Source organism: Ambystoma mexicanum, chromosome 1q, assembly GCF_040938575.1.
Source record: "Ambystoma mexicanum isolate Mex_15411 chromosome 1q, UKY_AmexF1_1, whole genome shotgun sequence".
In the NCBI taxonomy this organism is placed as follows: domain Eukaryota; kingdom Metazoa; phylum Chordata; class Amphibia; order Caudata; family Ambystomatidae; genus Ambystoma; species Ambystoma mexicanum.
The window spans coordinates 1254689489-1254711077 of NC_090922.1; the positions used below are offsets into that span (position 1 = coordinate 1254689489).

The following is a 21589-nucleotide window of genomic DNA, read 5'->3' on the forward strand; positions in this document are numbered from 1 at the left end:
CATCTTCCTTTGGAAAATATATGGCTACATTTATTGAACAAAATTGTGACATACAATAGTAAATCAAAAGTAAAGATGTCAAACAAGACGCCCTAATGGACAATTTCATATTATAAACTGTATGTGCCAGACAATGACTTATAGGGTGTGGCAGGGGAACAGTTGCCCCTCATACCTGCCACACCATACCAGGGATGATACCGGAAGGCCAGTAACCCCTCAACCTGCATTTTCTGCCTCCTGTTCCTGCCCCCCGCCCTAGCTCTCTCGCCTGCATGCTAGCACTCCTTCACACTATCAACTCAATTTAAATGTGCTACAAAATTGCAACAAAAAAAAACATTTTGCGCTTCAAAAATGTCATTTTGTAAGAACTACGTCCTATTCCTTGCTTCAGTATTCTGGAGGGGCATCTGCGTTTCACAACAAGATGGCGGGACCACAAGCACCTCTTCTGTGGCCTGCTGGGAATAGCCACAGTGGAGGTGTTCAGAGAAGTACTGAGATGGAATAAGGACTGGCCTCTTTGCTCAGCCCTGGAGAATGCATCATCACTAATTCTCCTCAGCCAGGCCAAGAAGAAGATGGGATAGGGTGAGGTAGGTGGGAGTGGTGGTAAATGGGAAGGGAGGTCAAGGGGGACTTATGGAAGGTGATTTGGGAATGAAAGGTGAAGGAGGAGTGGATAGAATAAAAATGGGAGACCAAATGGTAACGGAAGACTGATATTGCCACACAATTCTCCTGCTTCTCTTTTGCTCTGTACTGTTCTAGTTATAGCATTTTGTTGAAAAACAGGTACACAATTTATATTCCAAGGGCAGGATTAATTGGGATTCATCTCCCAGGCTCTTGTTTGGGAGTCTGCAGAATGCCGTTTTTATTTTTTCATGCTTTGGCAATAGTTTTGCTTATGGAGATGGGGAAGCAGATGGAAGCTAAAGTGAGTAGCCAATGGACGGTCAACGTAGTGAATAAGCTTATGGAAGGAAACAAAGGATCAGATGCAAGCAAAGAGCGGGAGACTTTGGAAGCAGTACTGGAGAGCATTTGGCTGCACGGATCAAGTTTAAGACCCTCTGCATCATCCACACAGCATTTTGGGGCCTCGGGCCACTCTACCTCCAACTTTCTCATCCAAAACATCTTCCTTCTCGAGCTCTACGCTCATCCACCTCTAACTCTCTGAGGGTCAGATGCTTCTCCAAGCGGAGAGTTGGGGGCAGAACTGTCTCCTTGGCTGTGGCCTCCCTCTGGAACTGCCTCCCTGCCTCTCTCAAACTTGAGCAGAACCACCTCTGGTTCTGAAAGCAACTCAAGACCTTCCTTTTTGCTTCTGCTTTCTCTCTTCCTCTCCCCTGCTGATGCACCGGACTGCTCTGCACACTGGTTCACCTGTTCACCCTCTGAACTCGGGCCCAGGCTCCTGCATGTCCAATTGCCTTCAGACTGCCTCTGGGCTCCCCAGGGTCTGTATCTGCAACCCTACAGTCCCTTCTCTCTGCACGTATGGGCCACCCACTGGCTGCATTTTGAGTTAACTGCAGTTCGACCCTTCCCCCTCCCCCCTGGCACTTTTCCCCTTCCCTCTTCCCTGCACTTGCACGATGTGAACGACACAACGCCTAGTAAGATTCTTATTTTTTCCTCCCTTTGTTTCCCTCTCCTTGTCTTGTTGCGCCTAGAAACACTTGTGTAGAGCCGCGTTATAAATGCCACATCATATCCTATCATAGAACATTTGATTTCAGAAGGGATGAGGGAATGGAAGGAGAGAGCAGATTTTCCACTTTCAGAAATTGAGTGATCCTTGGCAAATCACTATGTCAGAAAAACCTTTCCAGCGGGAGTCATGCGCCTAAATACTCAATTGAATAGTAGAAAAACTTAAAAGACAACTTAGAGACAACTTAAAAAACATGTAACATTTGTTGCAGTAGTGACAGCAATCTGATGTTATGTTTTATGTTACTGGGTTTTATAAAGCACGCGTTCGCAAACGCATCATGGCGCTGAGGGACATCAGGATGAAAGGCTATTTAAAACAGAATGGTTTTTAACAGGAGGCGGAAGCTGAAGTGGTCCGGGGTAGCCAAAATCGGGAAAGGTAGAGTGTTCCATAGCTTGGCCGCAGCAACTGAGAAGGACCGGCCGCCCATTCGAGTGCGCCCAAACCGAGGGATGATCAGCAGTCAAGCTCGCTCAGATCTTAGTGAGCGTCCAGGTACATAGTGTTGAAATTTCTCCTGCAGCAATTCCGGTCCCACGCCATAAAAGGCCCATTGGACAATACAGAGGGACTCAAAAATAATCTGCATCTGCACTGGCAACCAGAGTAATGACGGCAAGACTGGGGAAATATGTGCCCCATTTGATTTCTGCAGCAGCTGAAGCCGGTGTATGATATAAGCTGGCTGGGCCAGGAACAGAGAGTTACAATGGTCGAGCCGGTTTAGTACTAAGGACGACATTACCTGAGGGCTAAAGTTCTCCAGGAGAAAAGGAAGAACTTTTTTTTTTAGTACTTTACGTTGGAAATAGCCAGACTTACATACTGAGCTGACTTGGGCTGTGGCCGAAAGGGATTCTGTAAACAGAAAACCCAGGCTCCTAACTAACGGGACAGGTACAGGACAGGGCCTAGCTCCAAAGGCCAGAAAGCAAAAGACCAGAGAATTGAAGGGGAAAGAGAACCAAGAGAGCAACGAGGGGAAGCAGAAGAACCCACCACCAAGATCTCTGTTTAGTCCCCATTGAGTTTTAGCCAGTTTCAGCCATCAGCACCAGACCCATGCCCCGCCTACCCTGGGTCATCTGTCACTTTCACAAGAATCCCTTTGCCTTAAATCTACCACAGAGTGCAATCCTAGCAAGCATCTTTATCAGACATTCAAAAAGTCTTGTCACCCCTGGTCTGAACAAACCTCGGCTTGAATCCAGATTCCTGCACCTTTTAAAGCAGTCTAACATACAAAACTTTTTTTTTCAGATTTGGGAAGACATTTATTGCTGGATCACGGATAGTAGAACTCTTGCTCAATGTCAACCCTTTGTCTGGGTCCTCCTACACCCACACCCAATGGAAGTTGGGCCCCCTGATCACAGACCTGGCCTGCCCAGATAAAAGTTCCTGGAGCCGGTCCTGTTCCTATAATATAAGGCAGATATCCTACACTAATAGGTGTAAAATATTACATCTAAGAATTAATTGTCATTTTGGGCATGAAGCAAGTGCCTTTGTTATTCAGCAAACGTGCTTGCACTAGAGAAAATTAATTATATGTCTGTATTATTGACTGATTGCCATTGTATGCATGTTTATGTTGTACTTTTAGCGAAGAGGTTATCCTCTACATGTGATTTTGCTCAAGGTTTACTGCTTACAATGTAATTCATTTTCCAACACTGTGTTCAGAAGTTTTAGTGTGATGATCTGCATCTTGTCATGATAGCTGTGTAAATACTTATTTAATAATCTAAGTGATATATACCTACTTGATGGAATATGCTTGTATACATAGAATCATTTTATTTATTGTTTTCATTTCAACGTAAAATGTCAAAATATGTAAACCGTGTGTGTTCTTTTCAGATTTCTGTATGAATGTGTTATTAATGGGTCATTAGAATATGTTTTCCACGTTTGAAAGAAACCTAATTGAATAGTATGTGTTAATTGAGTGATTTTATTTGTTTGGGTTATTTGTCAAATGATCATGACGAGGCGTTGCGTGATTGTTAATTTGAAACGGTAGTTCCCCATAATTGTCATGTTGCATGCATGCAATGGATGAACTGTGTGCACACACTGACTTTTACATCACACGCTGTTGGATACAATCTGACCTCCATGTATTTACATTTCTTACAGGACAGCCATTTGACCCTCACTTTCAGATCAACAGTAGTGTTTCCAATGTCATCTGTTCTATCACATTTGGGGAGCGTTTTGATTATCAGGATCCTGAGTTCCAGGATTTACTTCATTTATTAGATGAGACAGTGAGGCTTGAAGTGAGCGTTTCATCCCAGGTAAGTTGGTATTCTTTCTTGTTTTGTACATTTTCAATCTTGCTTGTTTTTTACGCTCAAATGTTGGATACAGTGTGCAGGTTATTTTTGATAAAAAGGGTGATGGATCCCACATTTTCAGGCAACCTCAAAGGAAGGTAGTAAACCATTAATCCTGAAACGCTGAATCACATAGTCCCATCTCATCGCAGGCATGTTGGCAGGAATGGAAGTGATTAGCGAATGGGATCTGTCATTCAAGTGGCCAGGACACAGCCATCGCTTTTGAATCCAGTTCCTGGGGGTGGACCACTGTGGAAGAATCACCTGGGTGAGGGGTCTTCGGGGAGTGTGAATAGGACACCATATGGTGAGAGGCGGTATCCCCTTCCTCATAACACCTTTCCCCATCCTACCAGGTAGGATATTTAGGAACTCATCCCCGCCCCCCATTTTACAACACAAACACTTTCTCATGGACAGCCTGCTATGAGAGAAAACAGACTCGGGCAATTACTGACCATCACACACACTTGACTTCCATTACACTTCTCAACACAGATAAAAGGCAGAGCACAAGAGTACACTCTGAGTGAAGCAACGCACACGAGGATACAGCAGTTCCAAGATGGCAGTTTAACGCGAGAAGAAAGATGGCAAGACAGAAGGGGGTCGCAAGGAGGGAAGTTCCCTTGACCTTTTTGACAAGGAACCATCACTTTTGTGCAACTTCAAGAATAGAAAGCCTAAGACCAGGAAACCAGGCTGAGGAATCCTGCATTGCGGAGGTACGCAGGGCCCTCCCTCGTCGATAATCAAGGCGGGAAGAATCGCCAGCTGCCGTAAATACTGTCTTTGGCTCCAAGAAGAAAGCAACACCACAGTGAAATCCACACAGCCGGTGAGTTAGGGAGTACTATACAATACCGGTCTGTGTTGAAGCAAAGGTTGCAAGTGGCAACATTGTATGGCGAGCGCTGGAACTAATTTTGTTTGAAACACGTGTGATAACCAACGCGAATAAAGTTGAGCTGCAGATGACTGATTGAACTTTGAAACCAAGATACAATACCCTTGACAGAGTGGGCCAGCACCGCATGTGTGCTCATTCAAAGGTCTCTCTAAGTTATCCAGCTGAGAGATGGCAAAAGTGAAAGAAAAACAAAGAATTGTGAATCGAAGTAGTCCTGCGATGGGTCAAGCAAAATCCCATGCACAATCGAAAGTCTTCGATGTTGATACCGTAAAGAAAGTTTATGGCAAAGTAGATAAAGTTGGTCCAAGCCAGGCAGAGGGAAATCAGTTGAAAGCTTTGGGCTAAAGCAAAAATGTGTTCAAGTATGTCCGAGCCCGGTGGAGAGACACTTAATGAAGATTTTGTGTTAAAGTGGATCTGAGCCCGGCAGAAGGGGATCCAAGGAAGAACATTGTGTACTTGCGAAAGGAACTTTATTGTTTGTTGCATCAGGCCCTCTGAAAGAAGAGACTTTAAATGGCAAAGAGACATTGGCATAGAAGGACATGATATTGAAGTTTTGAACTGCACCCTATTGCCACAGAATCCAGAGACTGTGCTAAGCTCTTGTCCTGAAACGTTCGTAAGGGAAGCCTATAGCTTGAATATCCTGACATATGATTTCTTGAACACTTTTCTTTTACATAACATTATTTCCCACACCATTTGTATTCAGAGGTAAGGATTGGCAATAGGTTTATTAGTATAGGCCCTTTTATTTTGACAAGACACCACTAGGAACTTTTTATTATTATTTGATAGTCGTAGCTTGCTCCCATCTTTAGATTTAGGATTAGATAGGTGGTTTTCAAAACCAATTGAAGTTCAATAAACACCCTTGTACTGTGGACACTTGTGTTTGTTTTACTGTTGATACCATGCCGTCCTTACAGAATCTACAGACTAAGTAGCTTCCAGAAGGATGTTCTAGGAGCAGTTCAATAGATATTGGAATACCCAGTTTCAGAAATTCCAAAGTATGCAAGTCTAGTTATTGGCGATGACTCTCCAAAGAAAATGAGAAGGACAGACGGGAATTGGCTTCAGCATCAGACCAGGGCTGTGTAACTTGTTTGTTGGGTTTGTTCTTGAGTAAGCGTAAACAGCCTGCAGCAGCCTCTTTCTTAATCTGCCTTCCTCTACACTCCGTCCTCTGCTACTAAGTCAGAACTAGACTGCGAGACTTTTCCTTGGCCCCAAGCCCAGGGACTATATCTCTCAACCCTGAAATCTTTTCACTGGCTCCCGGTGAAAAGATTTCAGGGTTGATCCCAAGGATCAAGTTCAAGACCCTCTGTATCGTCCACAAGGCTTTCAGGGGCCAGGGCCCACACTACATCCAACTCTCTCCTCCAAAATACCTTCCTTCTCGAGCCCTTCACTCAGCCACCTCAAACTCTGAGGGTCAAGATGCTTGTCCAGGCAGATAGTGGGGGTAGATGGCTCTCCTCTGCAGGCGCCTCACTCTGGAATGGCCTCCCTGCACCTCTCAAACCTGAGCTGGACAACCTGAAGTTCCAGAAGCAGCACAAGTCCTTCCTTTTTGCCTCTGCTTTCTCTCTCTCTCCCCAGCTAACCTACCTGTTTGCTATGCTGACTGGTTGCCTGGCTGACCCTTGAGTCTCACTGGGTACCAAGCTCCTCCATGACCAGTTACCCCTGCACTGCCTCCGGGTCTACCGTGCACTTAGGGGCTGTAACGGCAACCCTAAAGTCCCCAGCCTCCTTGCACTTACTCGGAACCGCGCTACCCAGGAAGCACGTACTCGGAGCAATGCCGCCCTGACTGCACGTCCTCCTTCCCTCTCCCTGGCAGATCCCCCTTATCCTCCCCCCTGTACATGCGTTATCTCACTTACACGATCTGAAAGACACAAGGCCTGTGTTTTGTCGTCCATCTGTCTTCCCTCCATTGGGCCTCATTGCGACCATGGCGGTCCGGTAACAACGGTGCCGGTAAGCCTAGCGGCACTGTTGTTACCGGACCGGCATAGTATGACTCTGCAGGCTGGTGCTGTCCTGCCCACCAGGGTCAGACCTGGTGGGCGGAACAGTACCAGCCCGCAGAGTTTCACAGAAGCACCGGCACCGTTACTAATGGTGCAAGTGCTTCCATGGTGCCCATTACCATTGAGTCCTATGGGACTCAAATGGGAATGGGGATTAACATTTACCAGCGCCTGACTTCCCGGAACGCCGGGGCCGTAGTCCCCTGGTGTTTCTGGCAAGCCAGGTGCCAGTAAATATTGCAAGTCCGGCGGCACCCCGCTGGTAGTAATGAGGCCCGTCTTGTCACGCCTAGGAACACTTGTCTACAGGTGCGTTATAAATGACTCATTTATCATCATATATCAAATTGGCCGAAGCTGAGCCTTAAAAGAAGCACTATTCTCCTGTCTTCACTAATTGGATCTAAAAAACATGAACATATTGGTAATTTGAATACAGATCATAATAACTCATTGACAATATGACAACTCTTCTACTTTATGTAAAGAAACCCTGAACCTCAGTGTCCAACAAGATTGAGATTACTGAATTTGTTATTACAAAGATAAGGAGAATATTCAAGGGCAGGTGAAGAGAATTTGACTTGAGGTCATTGGGAGACATTCTAAACCTGAAATATCTAAAGATGTTAAGCTGTGAACCAGCTTTATAAGATGGTGGCGGGCAGGGTTGGACTGGGGCATAAAATTGGTTGGTCACCAATGAAAAAGTGGCCCATAGTGTCAAATGGCAATTTATTCCTAATGTGACAGACTGTTTGAGTAATACCCTAGGAGGAGTTGTTTGGTATTGTATAGTGTGCATTTGAAAGAAAATATGTTCAGGGACACTAGTCAAAACGACTAGCTGCACAGTGAAGTAACTCGGCAATCTGTCCCCTTTTGGTCAGAAATCTGACCCACTTTGGCAAAAATACTGTCCCACACTTTGCGCTTGGATATGTTTAGAAAAAGACTGAAAACCTTTTTATCCTGATAAATCCAGAAACCACAAGGGCTAAAGTTCTGTCTGTTTCATGCTCAGTTTCTTTTAGTTATGATCTGCGCCTGAATATGGTTTAATCCGTCCAGTGCGCATACAAAATTCTTCAATATCAAAACATTAGCATACTGTGCCTCTACTTCGGGCATTGCCCTAGTGCCCTATATATAGGTCAGTCCGAGTCTAATGGAGGATTTATTAGTGGGAAAAACCTCCCAAGCTATTGGTAAAGGAGGGAACTACTTAAGAGCAAAAGTGGAAGTACTATATCTTGTACAAATGTCTTAAAACGAGGAGAGGTTATTGGGTTTTAAAGCGGGATGTGGTACATCCTAAATATTTAAGTCACTACATCCTTAAACCACCTTTTCACAATAGCCTGACCTGACCAGTGTTCCAGTCAATAAATTGCTTTTACTATTCGTTCTTTGTAAATTGTAAAATAAACAAATATTTTAGATATCAAAGCTGTAAAGACTGGAGGGGCGTGTCTGTACTTCCGCTCTCTAAATGGTAGAGGAGAGGCACAGAGGACCCTAGCCAAGATTCTCTGTTATTGGTACGTGGTCGAGCAATCAAGGCCTAGCTTCTCAGGAGGTGATGAGGGCTGGTTCTTAAGTAAAGTGTAGTCCCAAGCCCCCACAAAGGAATGTCCACACACTGTTAACAGTCTTTATATAATTAATATTCAAGGTTATGTACACTATCACAATAACTCACTTTGTGCTCAGAAAATCAATAATGGTAAATATATACAGTTCTAAAGTGGTACCACAATTATCTCATTAAAGTGCATCAACTATACTGTCAAAATGTCACACAGATCAATAACAAGGAAACCAGCAATAGAAATAGGAAGGAAAGCAAGATGGTTGAAACAATAGGCAGAATACTGGCCTCTACCGTTAAGCACAGTTCTGTGTGGAGATCCCCCCCACCTGGGCAACCTGTAAAGCAAAGATTTATCACAAGCCCAGTCCATATATTGTTCTACGAGTCTTAGTTCCCTCTACAATAGTTCTACAGCCCCAATGTACCTGGAATTGTAGCGTTCGTCGTCGGGGAATCGCCGGCCCTTCTTGAGTGCCCTCCCTTTAAGGCAGGAGTCACGGGTTGTCGAACGTCCGACGGAGAACAGAGTGAACTATGGCGGTGAAGTGGCAGCTTCTATCCTAGCAGTGCTCGTCGACGGGGAAGCGTAAAAGTCCTGCAAGGAAGAGCCGTGCAGGGCACCTCGATCATGATAGTTCTGGACCGCAAAGAGTATGAAGAACTGTGGCCCAGCAAGGACGTCGAGTCGTCAGCGTCTCTGTGGTCTTTGGGTGGCGAGAAAGCCACCGACGAATACTCCTCAGCGCGTCGACGGTCTGGCCCCCTCCAGCGGGATCAAGCTGGCGACGATGCGGACGACAGCGTCCTTGAATCAAGAGTTCTTAGGCAAACGGTAGCACGGCGGCTCCAGTCGGCGACGGCGGTCATCGACAGAGGCAGACAACAGTCCGGGCGCTTCTCTTTGGGATTCCGCGGCGGTCCCTGTCTCCGGTCGGCAGCCTGCCGTAGATCTGTCTACCAGGGAGCTTTGGCAAAGATCAGCTGGTGCACGATGGTCCCTCGTAGCTCGGGAAGAGGGCGCCTTACCAGGTCCTCTCTGTGTCAGTCCTTGTAGACACAGCAGCTTTCAGATCGACGAAGTATAGCAGCAGCAAGACTTCTCTTCCAGCAGGGCTTCAAGGTTAAGCTTCAGTTTTACTCCAGTTACTCTTCGTAGTGGACTTCAGCTTCTGAACATGAATTATAGCAGTGAGAGGCCCCCAGATATACTAGTTGATCTCCCATTCATTCTGCTGGGTCAAACTCAGGCAACCAATCATTCAGAAGGGTATTCATGCAGGCAGGCATCCAATCAGGTGCATAGTGCATTCAGCTTATTGCGGAAAAAAGGAATCCAGAGGATACAATTTTTGAAACAAGAGAATCAAGAAATTTAATTAGGCCTGATTCATTATTTAAATATCAGAATTTTAATCAAGAATTAATCCTAGCACTCATAACAATTTTTACATCGCAGGAAAGAAGTTTAAGAACACATGATTTTACATACAATTCATCTCATTCATACACAGGCATCCAATAGCCATTCGTACATACACAACAATAACACATACAAGTTAAAACTTTATCCTAAAAAAGTCATAACAATCAATTACTTATTGTCTTCATTAAAAAGAAGGAAAATTATATAATCAATATATAAGAGACCACAACAAATTGCTCAGGTGGTCATTGGTTTGGGATGGGTCACGTCAGTGTCCAAAAACAACCTCATCACTGGTTTCTCAACCTGTTTCGACGTATTTAAGTTTAATTGGGTTACGTCTTCATCAGGAGAACAACAATTACACTCTGAAAAGACAGGGAAACATACATATAAGAGACCCCGTCATAGAGTCACTGAGAGAGGAGAACCCCCAATTTTTAACCAATTTTTATTCGTTAAAAATTATTTAAAATGAGAAAAAAAACCTGCCCCAGTCTTGTGCCGTGGCTCCAAGGGGGGTCTTTTTGCATGCTTAAACAAGTGCTACCATAATCATTGATGCCCCGTAGTGCAAGAGAGAATCCACCAGTCATGGCTGATATGCAGACCCATTCAATTAGAAGTTTGAGTTGAAAATACCCGTGCATTAAAATAGTGTGACCCAACGCTATAAGCCAAAAAATAATTTTTTGAGCAAAGTGCTATAAAGCAGTTCATAGGCCTAAATTTAAAACACTAACCTTCAAAAGTGAAGAGAAAGAGAAGAAAAACAGCTGGAAGTTCCTGCTATGAAGAACAGGAAAAACCTGCTGCACCAATATGCGATGTCCCAAAGAATCTGGACGGCATAACTGTCATCCGAAATATGGGAATAGTCCAATCTATAACAATTGAAAGAAATTTATTAGATAGAGTATTTGTATCTCTATCACATGAGGGCCCTAATTTATCCTAATTAGACCACCGGGCCCAATTACACTTACCCTACAGTAATGAATTGCAGGATAGAGAGAACTTTTTGGAGGGAGAAATCAGTCCTCCAATGTTCATGAACCCGATGGCCTTGAACGGGTCAACCAGGTCACCGCAGCTCTCACGTTCTCTATGTGAGTGAAAGAAACGGAGGAACAAGGGTCACAAAAATGGTTTTATAAAGCAACCCGGAGTAACACAAATTACAATAATAATTCAGGTAAGCAGGGTCTAAAAAGTGTAATCATTGATCACGGGAAAAAGCACCCGAAACAAGAGGGCTATGAGTGGCCAGGAAAATCAACAATCCATAAAGGCAGCCATGTACAAATGGAAACTACTACTTGCATCAAGAGCGGCTCGTAAATAAGACCGTACTCACAGATGACTTGCACACGAGAGAATGCTGCATACTAGACTAAGAATTAGCGTGTAATGGAAAATCTACTCACTTTTCGGAACGAGCTGTCTTGTTCAGGTATTGCCGTTCGCAGAAAAACACTGAGACCGCAACACGGTGACTCTATGACGGGGTCTCCCCTCTCAGTGACTCTATGACGGGGTCTCTTATATGTATGTTTCCCTGTCTTTTCAGAGTGTAATTGTTGTTCTCCTGATGAAGACGTAACACAATTAAAGTTAAATACGTCGAAACCGGTTGAGAAACCAGTGATGAGGTCGTTTTTGGATATCGACGTGACTCATCCCAAACCAATGACCACCTGAGCAATTTGTTGTGGTTTCTTATATATTGATTATATATTTTCCTTCTTTTTAATGAAGACAATAAGTAATCGATTGTTATAACACTGCATTCATACCAGTTTCGGGCAGGGCTGTCTCAGTCATTGTGTCAAACACCAGATACTAGACACCCACAATACAGAATGCGTATTCATCACACACTCCATTCACTCAGGTCCCACCCACAGGGTGTACCCACAACTTACAGTCACTGGGAAGGCTCCAGCCAGTCTGGCCTGGACTTCACAACAACACCATATATGGAACTTCCACCCAACAGCCGGTCAGGGGGAAGGGACAGAGTCAGGGCTTCCCAGGACTTTGGGAAAACAAGGTAATAGGCAATAGAAAGCAAGAGGCCACAGGGGCCATCTTGTTCCGTATCAGGAATCAACTGATTCCAATGGCAGGGCCTGGGTATCCCAAAATGGAGGTTACTCAGGGCACCTGTCAAATTCAGCATGGAGCTGCCACCAGCCCATACCCAGCTCTGTGGGCCACACACAGTTGCCCAAAAACATACACTAGGGGCACAGGGTTGTACCCCCACCCATGGGTGACATAAGGGTATCCCATGGGTCTGTACACCAAACCAAAAGAGAGAGCTGCACCGCCAGGAGTCCCACATGAACTCCTGCACGGAAAACATGCCAGAACACACGATAAAAAGCAGTAAAGGACAAGGATACGGAGGCCCTGTCCCTCCGATGCATTTCCAGCATCATAAAGGCCTTCGCAACATTTTAGCAAATCAATAAAACGTGGCCCCTTTTACTACTTCCAGATATGGTTCTCAGTTAACATTTTGCACTGTTCAGATTGTCAGGGTAATTCATAGAAATTCGCACAAAAGTGGCGCACGCGACTGGCGCACAGCATGCCCGTGCGAATGTCTGCGCCAGCCGCGTGCGCTAAAATCGATTTCCGCGCACAGCGTATTCATGGATTTTCGCATCCAAAACCAGCCGTGGCGCAGCGACCCTGCAGCAGCGCCAGTTACGCCCCCAAGAACGCCCTCGCGCAAGGAAAAGCCTTCAAAATCCCCAAATAATCGCAAAGGGCTGCGCTAACCCTGGACCAGTTCACAGGGCTGGCAAACAGCAAACGCCAAGCGGGGAACGTGTATTTCAGTGGTTCGCGGGAAGTTCCACACGCGATTGTCCTGTGTACGTGTGCATCAGGGGTGCGTGGGAAGTTCCACATGCGATTTCAGCAGGGTACGTGTATTTCAGGGGTGCGCGGGAAGTTCCACACGCGATTCGCCCCGTGCGAGCAGGGTACGTGTATTTCAGGGGTGCGCGGGAAGTTCCACACGCGATTTCAGCAGGGTACGTGTATTTCAGGGGTGCGCGGGAAGTTCCACACGCGATTTCAGCAGGTTACGTGTATTTCAGGGGTGCGCGGGAAGTTCCACATGCGATTCCATCAGGGTACGTGTATTTCAGGGGTGCGCGGGAAGTTCCACACGTGATTTCAGCAGGGTACGTGTATTTCGGGGGTGCGCGGGAAGTTCCACACGCGATTGGCCCCGTGCAAGCAGGGTACGTGTATTACAGGGGTGCGCGGGAAGTCCCACACGCGATTTCTGCAGGGTACGTGTATTTCAGGGGTGCGCGGGAAGTTCCACACGCGATTGGCCCCGTGTGAGCAGGGTACGTGTATTTCAGGGGTGCGCGGGAAGTTCCACATGCGATTTCAGCAGGGTACGTGTATTTCAGGGGTGCGCGGGAAGTTCCACACGCGATTGGCCCCGTGCGAGCAGGGTTCGTGTATTTCAGGGGTGCGCGGGAAGTTCCACACGCGATTTCAGCAGGGTACGTGTATTTCAGGGGTGCGCGGGAAGTTCCACACGCGATTGGCCCCGTGCGAGCAGGGTACGTGTATTTCAGGGGTGCGCGGGAAGTTCCACACGCGATTTCAGCAGGGTACGTGTATTTCAGGGGTGCGCGGGAAGTTCCACATGCGATTCCATCAGGGTACGTGTATTTCAGCGGTGCGCGGGAAGTTCCACACGCGATTTCAGCAGGGTACGTGTATTTCAGGGGTGCGCGGGAAGTTCCACACGCGATTGGCCCCGTGCAAGCAGGGTACGTGTATTTCAGGGGTGCGCGGGAAGTCCCACACGCGATTTCAGCAGGGTACGTGTATTTCAGGGGTGCGCGGGAAGTTCCACACGCGATTGGCCCCGTGCGAGCAGGGTACGTGTATTTCAGAGGTGCGCGGGAAGTTCCACATGCGATTTCAGCAGGGTACGTGTATTTCAGGGGTGCGCGGGAAGTTCCACACGCGATTGGCCCTGTGCGAGCAGGGTACGTGTATTTCAGGGGTGCGCGGGAAGTTCCACACGCAATTTCAGCAGGGTACGTGTATTTCAGGGGTGCGCGGGAAGTTCCACACGCGATTGGCCCCGTGCGAGCAGGGTACGTGTATTTCAGGGGTACACGGGAAGTTCCACACGCGATTTCAGCAGGGTACGTGTATTTCAGGGGTGCGCGGGAAGTTCCACACGCGATTGGCCCCGTGCGAGCAGGGTACGTGTATTTCAGGGGTGCGCGGGAAATTCCACATGCGATTTCAGCAGGGTACGTGTATTGCAGGGGTGCGCGGGAAGTTCCACACGCGATTTCAGCAGGGTACGTGTATTTCAGGGGTTCTGGGGAGTACTACACGTGAATTGGCCGTGTGGGTCCTCCCAGGTGTTCGCTCTACAACATCCACGGCCCCTGCAGGCAGCCCACACCACGGGGGACTACCCTGCACCCCTGCTCATGTCCCGCAGGCAGCCCATCCACCATGGGCATGCCCCCCAGCCAACCCACATGTCACCTTGCACTACTGATCAACAATGCATGTCTCCCACCACCCCCACCCCCCAGCAGTGCAGGGGCAGCCTCCACCAGGCCCCCACTCATGTCTCCCACCACCCCCACCCCCCAGCAGTGCAGGGGCAGCCTCCACCAGGCCCCCACTCATGTCCCCTATTACCCCCACCCCCAGCAGTGCAGGGGCAGCCTCCACCAGGCCCCCACTCATGTCTCCCACCACCCCCACCCCCCAGCAGTGCAGGGGCAGCCTCCACCAGCCCCCCACTCATGTCTACCACCACCCCCACCCCCCAGCCACCAGGGGCAGCCTCCACCAGGCCCCCACTCATGTCTACCACCACCCCCACCCCCCAGCAGTGCAGGGGCAGCCTCCACCAGGCCCCTACCCATGTCTCCCACCACCCCCACCCCCCAGCAGTGTGGGGCACCCTCCACCAGGCCCCCACCCATGTCCAACTCATGTACCCCTGCACCCCCACCCCCCAGCAGGCCCCCACCCATGTCTCCCACCCCCCAGCAGTGCAGGGTCACCCCCCACCAGGCCCCCACCCATGTCTCCCACCCCCCCCCACCCCCCAGCACTGTGGGGCACCTGCCAGCAGGCCCCCACCCATGTCTCCCACCACCCCCACCCCCCAGCAGTGCAGGGTCACCCTCCACCAGGCCCCCACCCATGTCGAGCACCCCCCCCCACCCCCCAGCACTGTGGGGCACCTGCCAGCAGGCCCCCACCCATGTCCAACTCATGTTCCCCAGCCAACATGTCATCACAATCTAGATCCCTGGTCCCTATGGTCAGCCTCCAAATGCAAAACACCCACCCGAGTATTGCATCCACCCACTCATAATTGGCAATTACATGACAGAACACCAATTGCAAGTTCCGAAACAAACACATTTCCCTCACATACACCCAATGGGTGTCAGTGAATCTCAAAACCCATATCATGATATGCATGAAACCAATGAGATGATACTACACATTGAAGTTTGATTAAAAAAATATGTATTAAAGGAAACATAAATAGAATAAAAAAAAAAGAAACAGAAATGGGAATGTAAATAAATGAAAAGAAGCATGTCCGTGAAAAAAAGCAAAACCAAAAATCAAAATCCAAAGTAATGGTGTCCAAAGTCACTGTCCAGAAAACAAAATCCAATGGGAAATAAAATTGAAAGCCATTGCTCCATGGTTAAAATGTGAAAGAAAAATACAATCCAACAGTGAACTATGTACATACGAACAAGCCAGGGTCCATTATCCCAACAAAAGAAAGGAAACCTATCTAACTACACTAACTAATAAAATAAACTATATACAAAAATGTGGCCAATGTCCAAAAGGTCCAAAATAAATCCAAAAAAAAATTAAACCTAACACTACCTACATAACTATGTACAAGGGCAGCGGGCTAGTTTGACGGCTCACTTGTGGATGTCCCAGGCCAGGGCATCATCGAACTCCTGCTCAATGTCCCGGAGGCGGTCCTCCTCCATGGCCCTGAGGGTCCGCAGGGCCGTCGACGTGTCCACCTCCAAACCCCTGCGGATTGCCTCGAGGCACTCGGCCCGCCTCAGGGCCCTCCGCATGGAGTTCTCCGCCCTGACCATTGTGAGCCGTGCCTCTTCCGCCCGCTGCCGCTCCGCATCTATGGCGTGGCCCAACCGCTGCCACACGGAAGACACTCTCTGCCCTGGGTCCTCGTGCCCTCCGGCCGATGCCTGCCCCTCCGATGTTGAATGCCCCGAGCCTTCATGGCTCCCACCACGTTGCTGCTGCTGCTGTGCCTCTGCCCGTGCACTGCCTCCTGCTGCCTGCACATCCTCCGCCGGCTGGGGTGCAGTCGTTGATGTGGCCACCCCTGCTGGACGTCCGACTCCCGACTGTGGCAGGGATGCCTCAACCACCAGCCTGGCCGCACCGTCAGAGGCAGCTCCACAGGGCACCCAGGTGACTGATGGGTGGGAAGATGGCACGGAGGACGACTGGCGTGTAGGGGGTTCAGTTGAGAAGGGGGTCGTAGCAAGCCCCATCATACGGAGGAATCCGGCCTGGGTGACCTGTCCCAGCAGGCTGACATGGTCAACGAGCCATTCGAGATGACGTGCAGTCTCCTCATGAAAAGACTGCAGGTCACCTTGCATGGCCCGTTGACGCAACGCCACACCACTCAGAACAGGCTCAACCCGGACCCGGATAGCCACGTCCGCAGGCAGAGGAAGGCCAGTTGTCATGAGCTCATCCCCTGCCTGAAAACGGGTCTGGACGTAGGCATCCCTGCTGGTGCAAGATGATGCAGGGACAGGATCAGGGACAGGATTGCACACAGGCACCTCCGCGGCGGCCTGTGCTGCCTCCTGTCCCTGGTCCTGCACTGCACCACTAGCACCAGTGGGATCCCCACCTCCAGACCCCGTCTCTGTTGCTTGCACGGCCTCCTCCTCCACCAAACCCCCCACCAACCTGGATGACTCCGTGCCATCTTCCCCCGTTGGGCCCTGTGGGGTCCCAGCTGCCCCTTCTGCTGCCGAGGAGTCGAACTCCAACCTCCGCCTCTTGGACCTCCCCCCGGCAGCTGCGGCCTGGGATGCGGCACCGGACTCCTCACTCCCCGACGAGATGACAACATGGGAGGGGAGCCGGGCCTTGCGTCTCCAGCTGGCGGTGGGATCCCCGCCGCTGTGCTCCACAGCACCTTCTCCGCCCTCTTCATCAGTTGACGCTGCAGACAGGGAGAAATAAAACACAGGCATCAGGGCACTGTACAATGGACACATACACACATGACAGTTGTACATGAGTGGCATTAGCAAACCTCAGACATGTCATCACAATCCCCAACACACATGTCATTTCAACTCGCACACATGAGCCATACCACAGCCATATCGCAACTGCCAGCACCATCCATACACATACAACAGCATGAGCAGGCAAAGGTGAGCCAGACATCACATGCAACACAGGAAGTGCACCACACATGTACACACACCACCACACTTGCATGCATGTGTACACCTCTGCCAAGTGTCGCAGTGTTCAGATGGGCATCCATGTCACATCTGCCCATCAGGCTTCCACATACCGCTGTCACATGCATCCATGTTGCATCACTGTTGCACCCTTGTCAAATACACACAGATTCACATGTACACAGTGCTGATACATGCAGCTGAAAACAACATACTTGCGTGACATCACGGACATGTCTACTTACATACACATTCATCCAAACATGTGTGCCCACACAACTGCATTTGGCATGCAAGCCTACACACACAAGCACCATCCATGTCTCACACATTCCAGCCCTCGCATGTGTTAGTCCCACGGCCCTGTACACCCCCACCCATACTCGACCCCATACAAACAGATGTGCAACCTGCACACTACTGAAAAATCAATACACGCACAGCTCACAATCAGGATGCATGTACATTTACCGCTCGACTCCAGACGGGACTGCCTCTCAAGGACCTGGACGTGGAGCGCTGGGGATATGCGTTCCAGGACCCTCATCTGTTCTTCCGACAAGTGGCCCCGGCGCCCCTTGGCATCCGCTGCCTTCAAGAGGCGCCAGGCCTTGTTCAGGGTCCTGGACCTGAAGTCCTCCCAGCGCTTCTTGACATGTTGGAAGTCGCGGACTGCCACCCCCTCTGCGTTGATGGCAGTCACGATGTCAGTCCAGATCCGAGTCCGTCCTTCCTTGTCAGCGCGGGAACTTCCGAAGAGGGCATCATACTGCCCCAGGACTTGCTCCACCAGGACACCAACTTCGGTGGCACTGAAGCTGGTGCCCCTCTGCATCTCTGGCCGGGGGTTGTCAGTGGTCTCAGATGGTGTTTACCCCGACATGACAACCCCAGAGGCAGGAGTGGGTGGGCAACAGGGTCCTGGGGCTGGGCTGTGGAGCGATGGAATCCCAGTCGGGAGTCTTTGGTTCCAGCAGGGGTGGTCACAGCAACAGCACCCCTGGCTGATGTGCAGGCAGCAAATGGCAGGGCACGTGGGCAGCAGGCAGTCAGGCAGCAGCAGATGGCAGGTGGGAGCGTGCTCGGGGCTCTGGGGGGCAGTAGTTCGGCCTTCTGGGCAGGAGCGTGGTCTTCCGTGTGCTTACGCATGGCCAGCTTGATACGGAGTGATTTGGCACATGAAAATCCTGCACGTCAGCGTGTAATTCGAGGAAAGGCCCTTAGCGCGTATGCACGGCAGCACGCATATGCGATTTCATTGGACCAAAGGCCCTTAGCGCGTGAGCACGTCTGTGACGTGACGCGCGCGGGTGTTTCCCTCATTGCATGTGATGACAGAACACACGTGGATTTCCACCAATCGCGTGTGAAAGTTCCCGCGCACCCCGGAACACACATACCCAGGCTAATCGCGTGTGGAACTTCCCGTGCACCCTGAAACACACGTACCCAGGCCAATCGCGTGTACGCTCACTTCCCTCCGATCACACGCGATGACACTCGGACGTGCAGTTTTTCACGCGCGCTGAAATGCCCATGCACGCCTGTACGCGTCACGTCACAGGGGCGCTTGCGCTTGAGGGGCCTTCTGTCCAATGAAAATGCGTATGTGTGCAGGCGCGCTTACGCGCTAAGGGCCTTTCCTCGAATTACACGCTGACGTGCAGGATTTTCACATGCCAAATCACTCCGTATCAAGCTGGCCACGCGTAAGCACACGGAAGGCCACGCTCCTGTCCAGAAGGCCGAACTACTGCCCCCCAGAGCCCCGAGCACGCTCCCACCTACCATCTGCTGCTGCCTGACTGCCTGCTGCCCACGTGCCCTGCCATTTGCTGCCTGCACATCAGCCAGGGGTGTTGTTGCTGTGACCACCCCTGCTGGAACCGAAGACTCCCGACTGGGATTCCATCGCTCCACAGCCCAGCCCCAGGACCCAGTTGCCCACCCACTCCTGCCTCTGGGGTTGTCATGTCGGGGCAAACACCATCTGAGACCACTGACAACCCCCGGCCAGAGGGGGCACCAGCTTCAGTGCCACCGAAGTTGGTGTCCTGGTGGAGCAAGTCCTGGGGCAGTATGATGCCCTCTTCGGAAGTTCCCGCGCCGACAAGGAATGACGGACTCGGATCTGGACTGACATCGTGACTGCCATCAACACGGAGGGGGTGGCAGTCCGCGACTTCCAACATGTCAAGAAGCGCTGGGAGGACTTCAGGTCCAGGACCCTGAACAAGGGCCGGCGCCTCTTAAAGGCAGCGGATGCCAAGGGGCACCGGGGCCACTTGTCAGAAGAACAGATGAGGGTCCTGGAACTCATATCCCCAGCGCTCCACGTCCAGGTCCTTGAGAGGCAGACCCGTCTGGAGTTGAGCGGTAAGTGTACATGCATCCTGATTGTGAGCTGTGCGTGTGGTGATTTTTCAGTAGTGTACAGGTTGCACATCTGTTTGTATGGGGTCGAGTATGGGTGGGGGTGTACAGGGCCGTGGGGCTAACACATGCGAGGGCTGGAATGTGTGAGACATGGATGGTGCTTGTGTGTGTAGGCTTGCATGCCAAATGCAGTTGTGTGGGCACACATGTTTGGATGACTGTGTATGTAAGTAGACATGTCCGTGATGTCACACATGTATGTTGTTTTCAGCTGCATGTATCAGCACTGTGTACATGTGCATCTGTGTGTATTTGACAAGGGTGCAACAGTGATGCAACATGGATGCATGTGACAGCGGTATGTGGAAGCCTGATGGGCAGATGTGACATGGATGCCCATCTGAACACTGCGACACTTGGCAGAGGTGTACACATGCATGCAAGTGTGGTGGTGTGTGTACATGTGTGGTGCACTTCCTGTGTTGCATGTGATGTCTGGCTCACCTTTGCCTGCTCATGCTGTTGTATGTGTATGGATGGTGCTGGCAGTTGCGATATGGCTGTGGTATGGCTCATGTGTGCGAGTTGAAATGACATGTGTGTTGGGGATTGTGATGACATGTCTGAGGTTTGCCAATGCCACTCATGTACAACTGTCATGTGTGTATGTGTCCATTGTACAGTGCCCTGATGCCTGTGTTTTATTTCTCCCAGTCTGCAGCGTCAACTGATGAAGAGGGCGGAGAAGGTGCTGTGGAGCAGAGCGGTGGGGATCCCACCGGCAGCCGGAGACGCAAGGCCCGGCTCCCCTCCCATGTTGTCATCTCGTCGGGGAGTGAGGAGTCCGGTGCCGCGTCCCAGGCCGCAGCTGCCGGGGGGAGGTCCAAGAGGCGGAGGTTGGAGTTGGACTCCTCGGCAGCAGAAGGGGCAGCTGGGACCACACAGGGCCCAACGGGGGAAGATGGCACGGAGTCATCCAGGTTGGTGGGGGGTTTGGTGGAGGAGGAGGCCGTGCAAGCAACAGAGACAGGGTCTGGAGGTGGGGATCCCACTGGTGCTAGTGGTGCAGTGCAGGACCAGGGACAGGAGGCAGCACAGGCCGCCGCGGAGGTGCCTGTGTACAATCCTGTCCCTGCATCATCTTGCACCAGCAGGGATGCCTACGTCCAGACCCGTTTTCAGGCAGGGGATGAGCTCACGACAACTGGCCTTCCTCTGCCTGCGGACATGGCTATCCGGGTACGGGTTGAGCCTGTTCTGAGTGGTGTGGCGTTGCGTCAATGGGCCATGCGAGGTGACCTGCAGTCTTTTCATGAGGAGACTGCACGCCATCTCGAATCGCTCGTTGACCACGTCAGCCTGCTGGGACAGGTCTCCCAGGCCGTATTTCTCCGTATGATGGGGCTTGCTATGACCCCCTCCTCAACTGAACCCCCTACGCGCCAGTCGTCCTCCGTGCCATCTTCCCACCCATCAGTCACCTGGGTGCCCTGTGGAGCTGCCTCTGACGGTGCGGCCAGACTGGTGGAGGAGGCATCCCTGCCACAGTCGGGAGTCGGACGTCCAGCAGGGGTGGCCACATCAACGACTGCACCCCATCCGGCGGAGGATGTGCAGGCAGCAGGAGGCAGTGCACGGGCAGAG

General features: G+C 50.4%; 1 protein-coding gene across 1 annotated transcript in view; it reads left to right on the forward strand.

Moving 5' to 3' along the window:
- The window catches only part of LOC138545442 (cytochrome P450 2J2-like), a 470793-nt gene that overhangs the window by 184205 nt on the left and 264999 nt on the right, over positions 1-21589 (forward strand). Inside the window, exon 4 of the mRNA XM_069642069.1 lies at positions 3872-4032. Coding sequence (XP_069498170.1) covers positions 3872-4032 — 161 coding nt within the window. The remainder of the gene's footprint in view (positions 1-3871; positions 4033-21589) is intronic.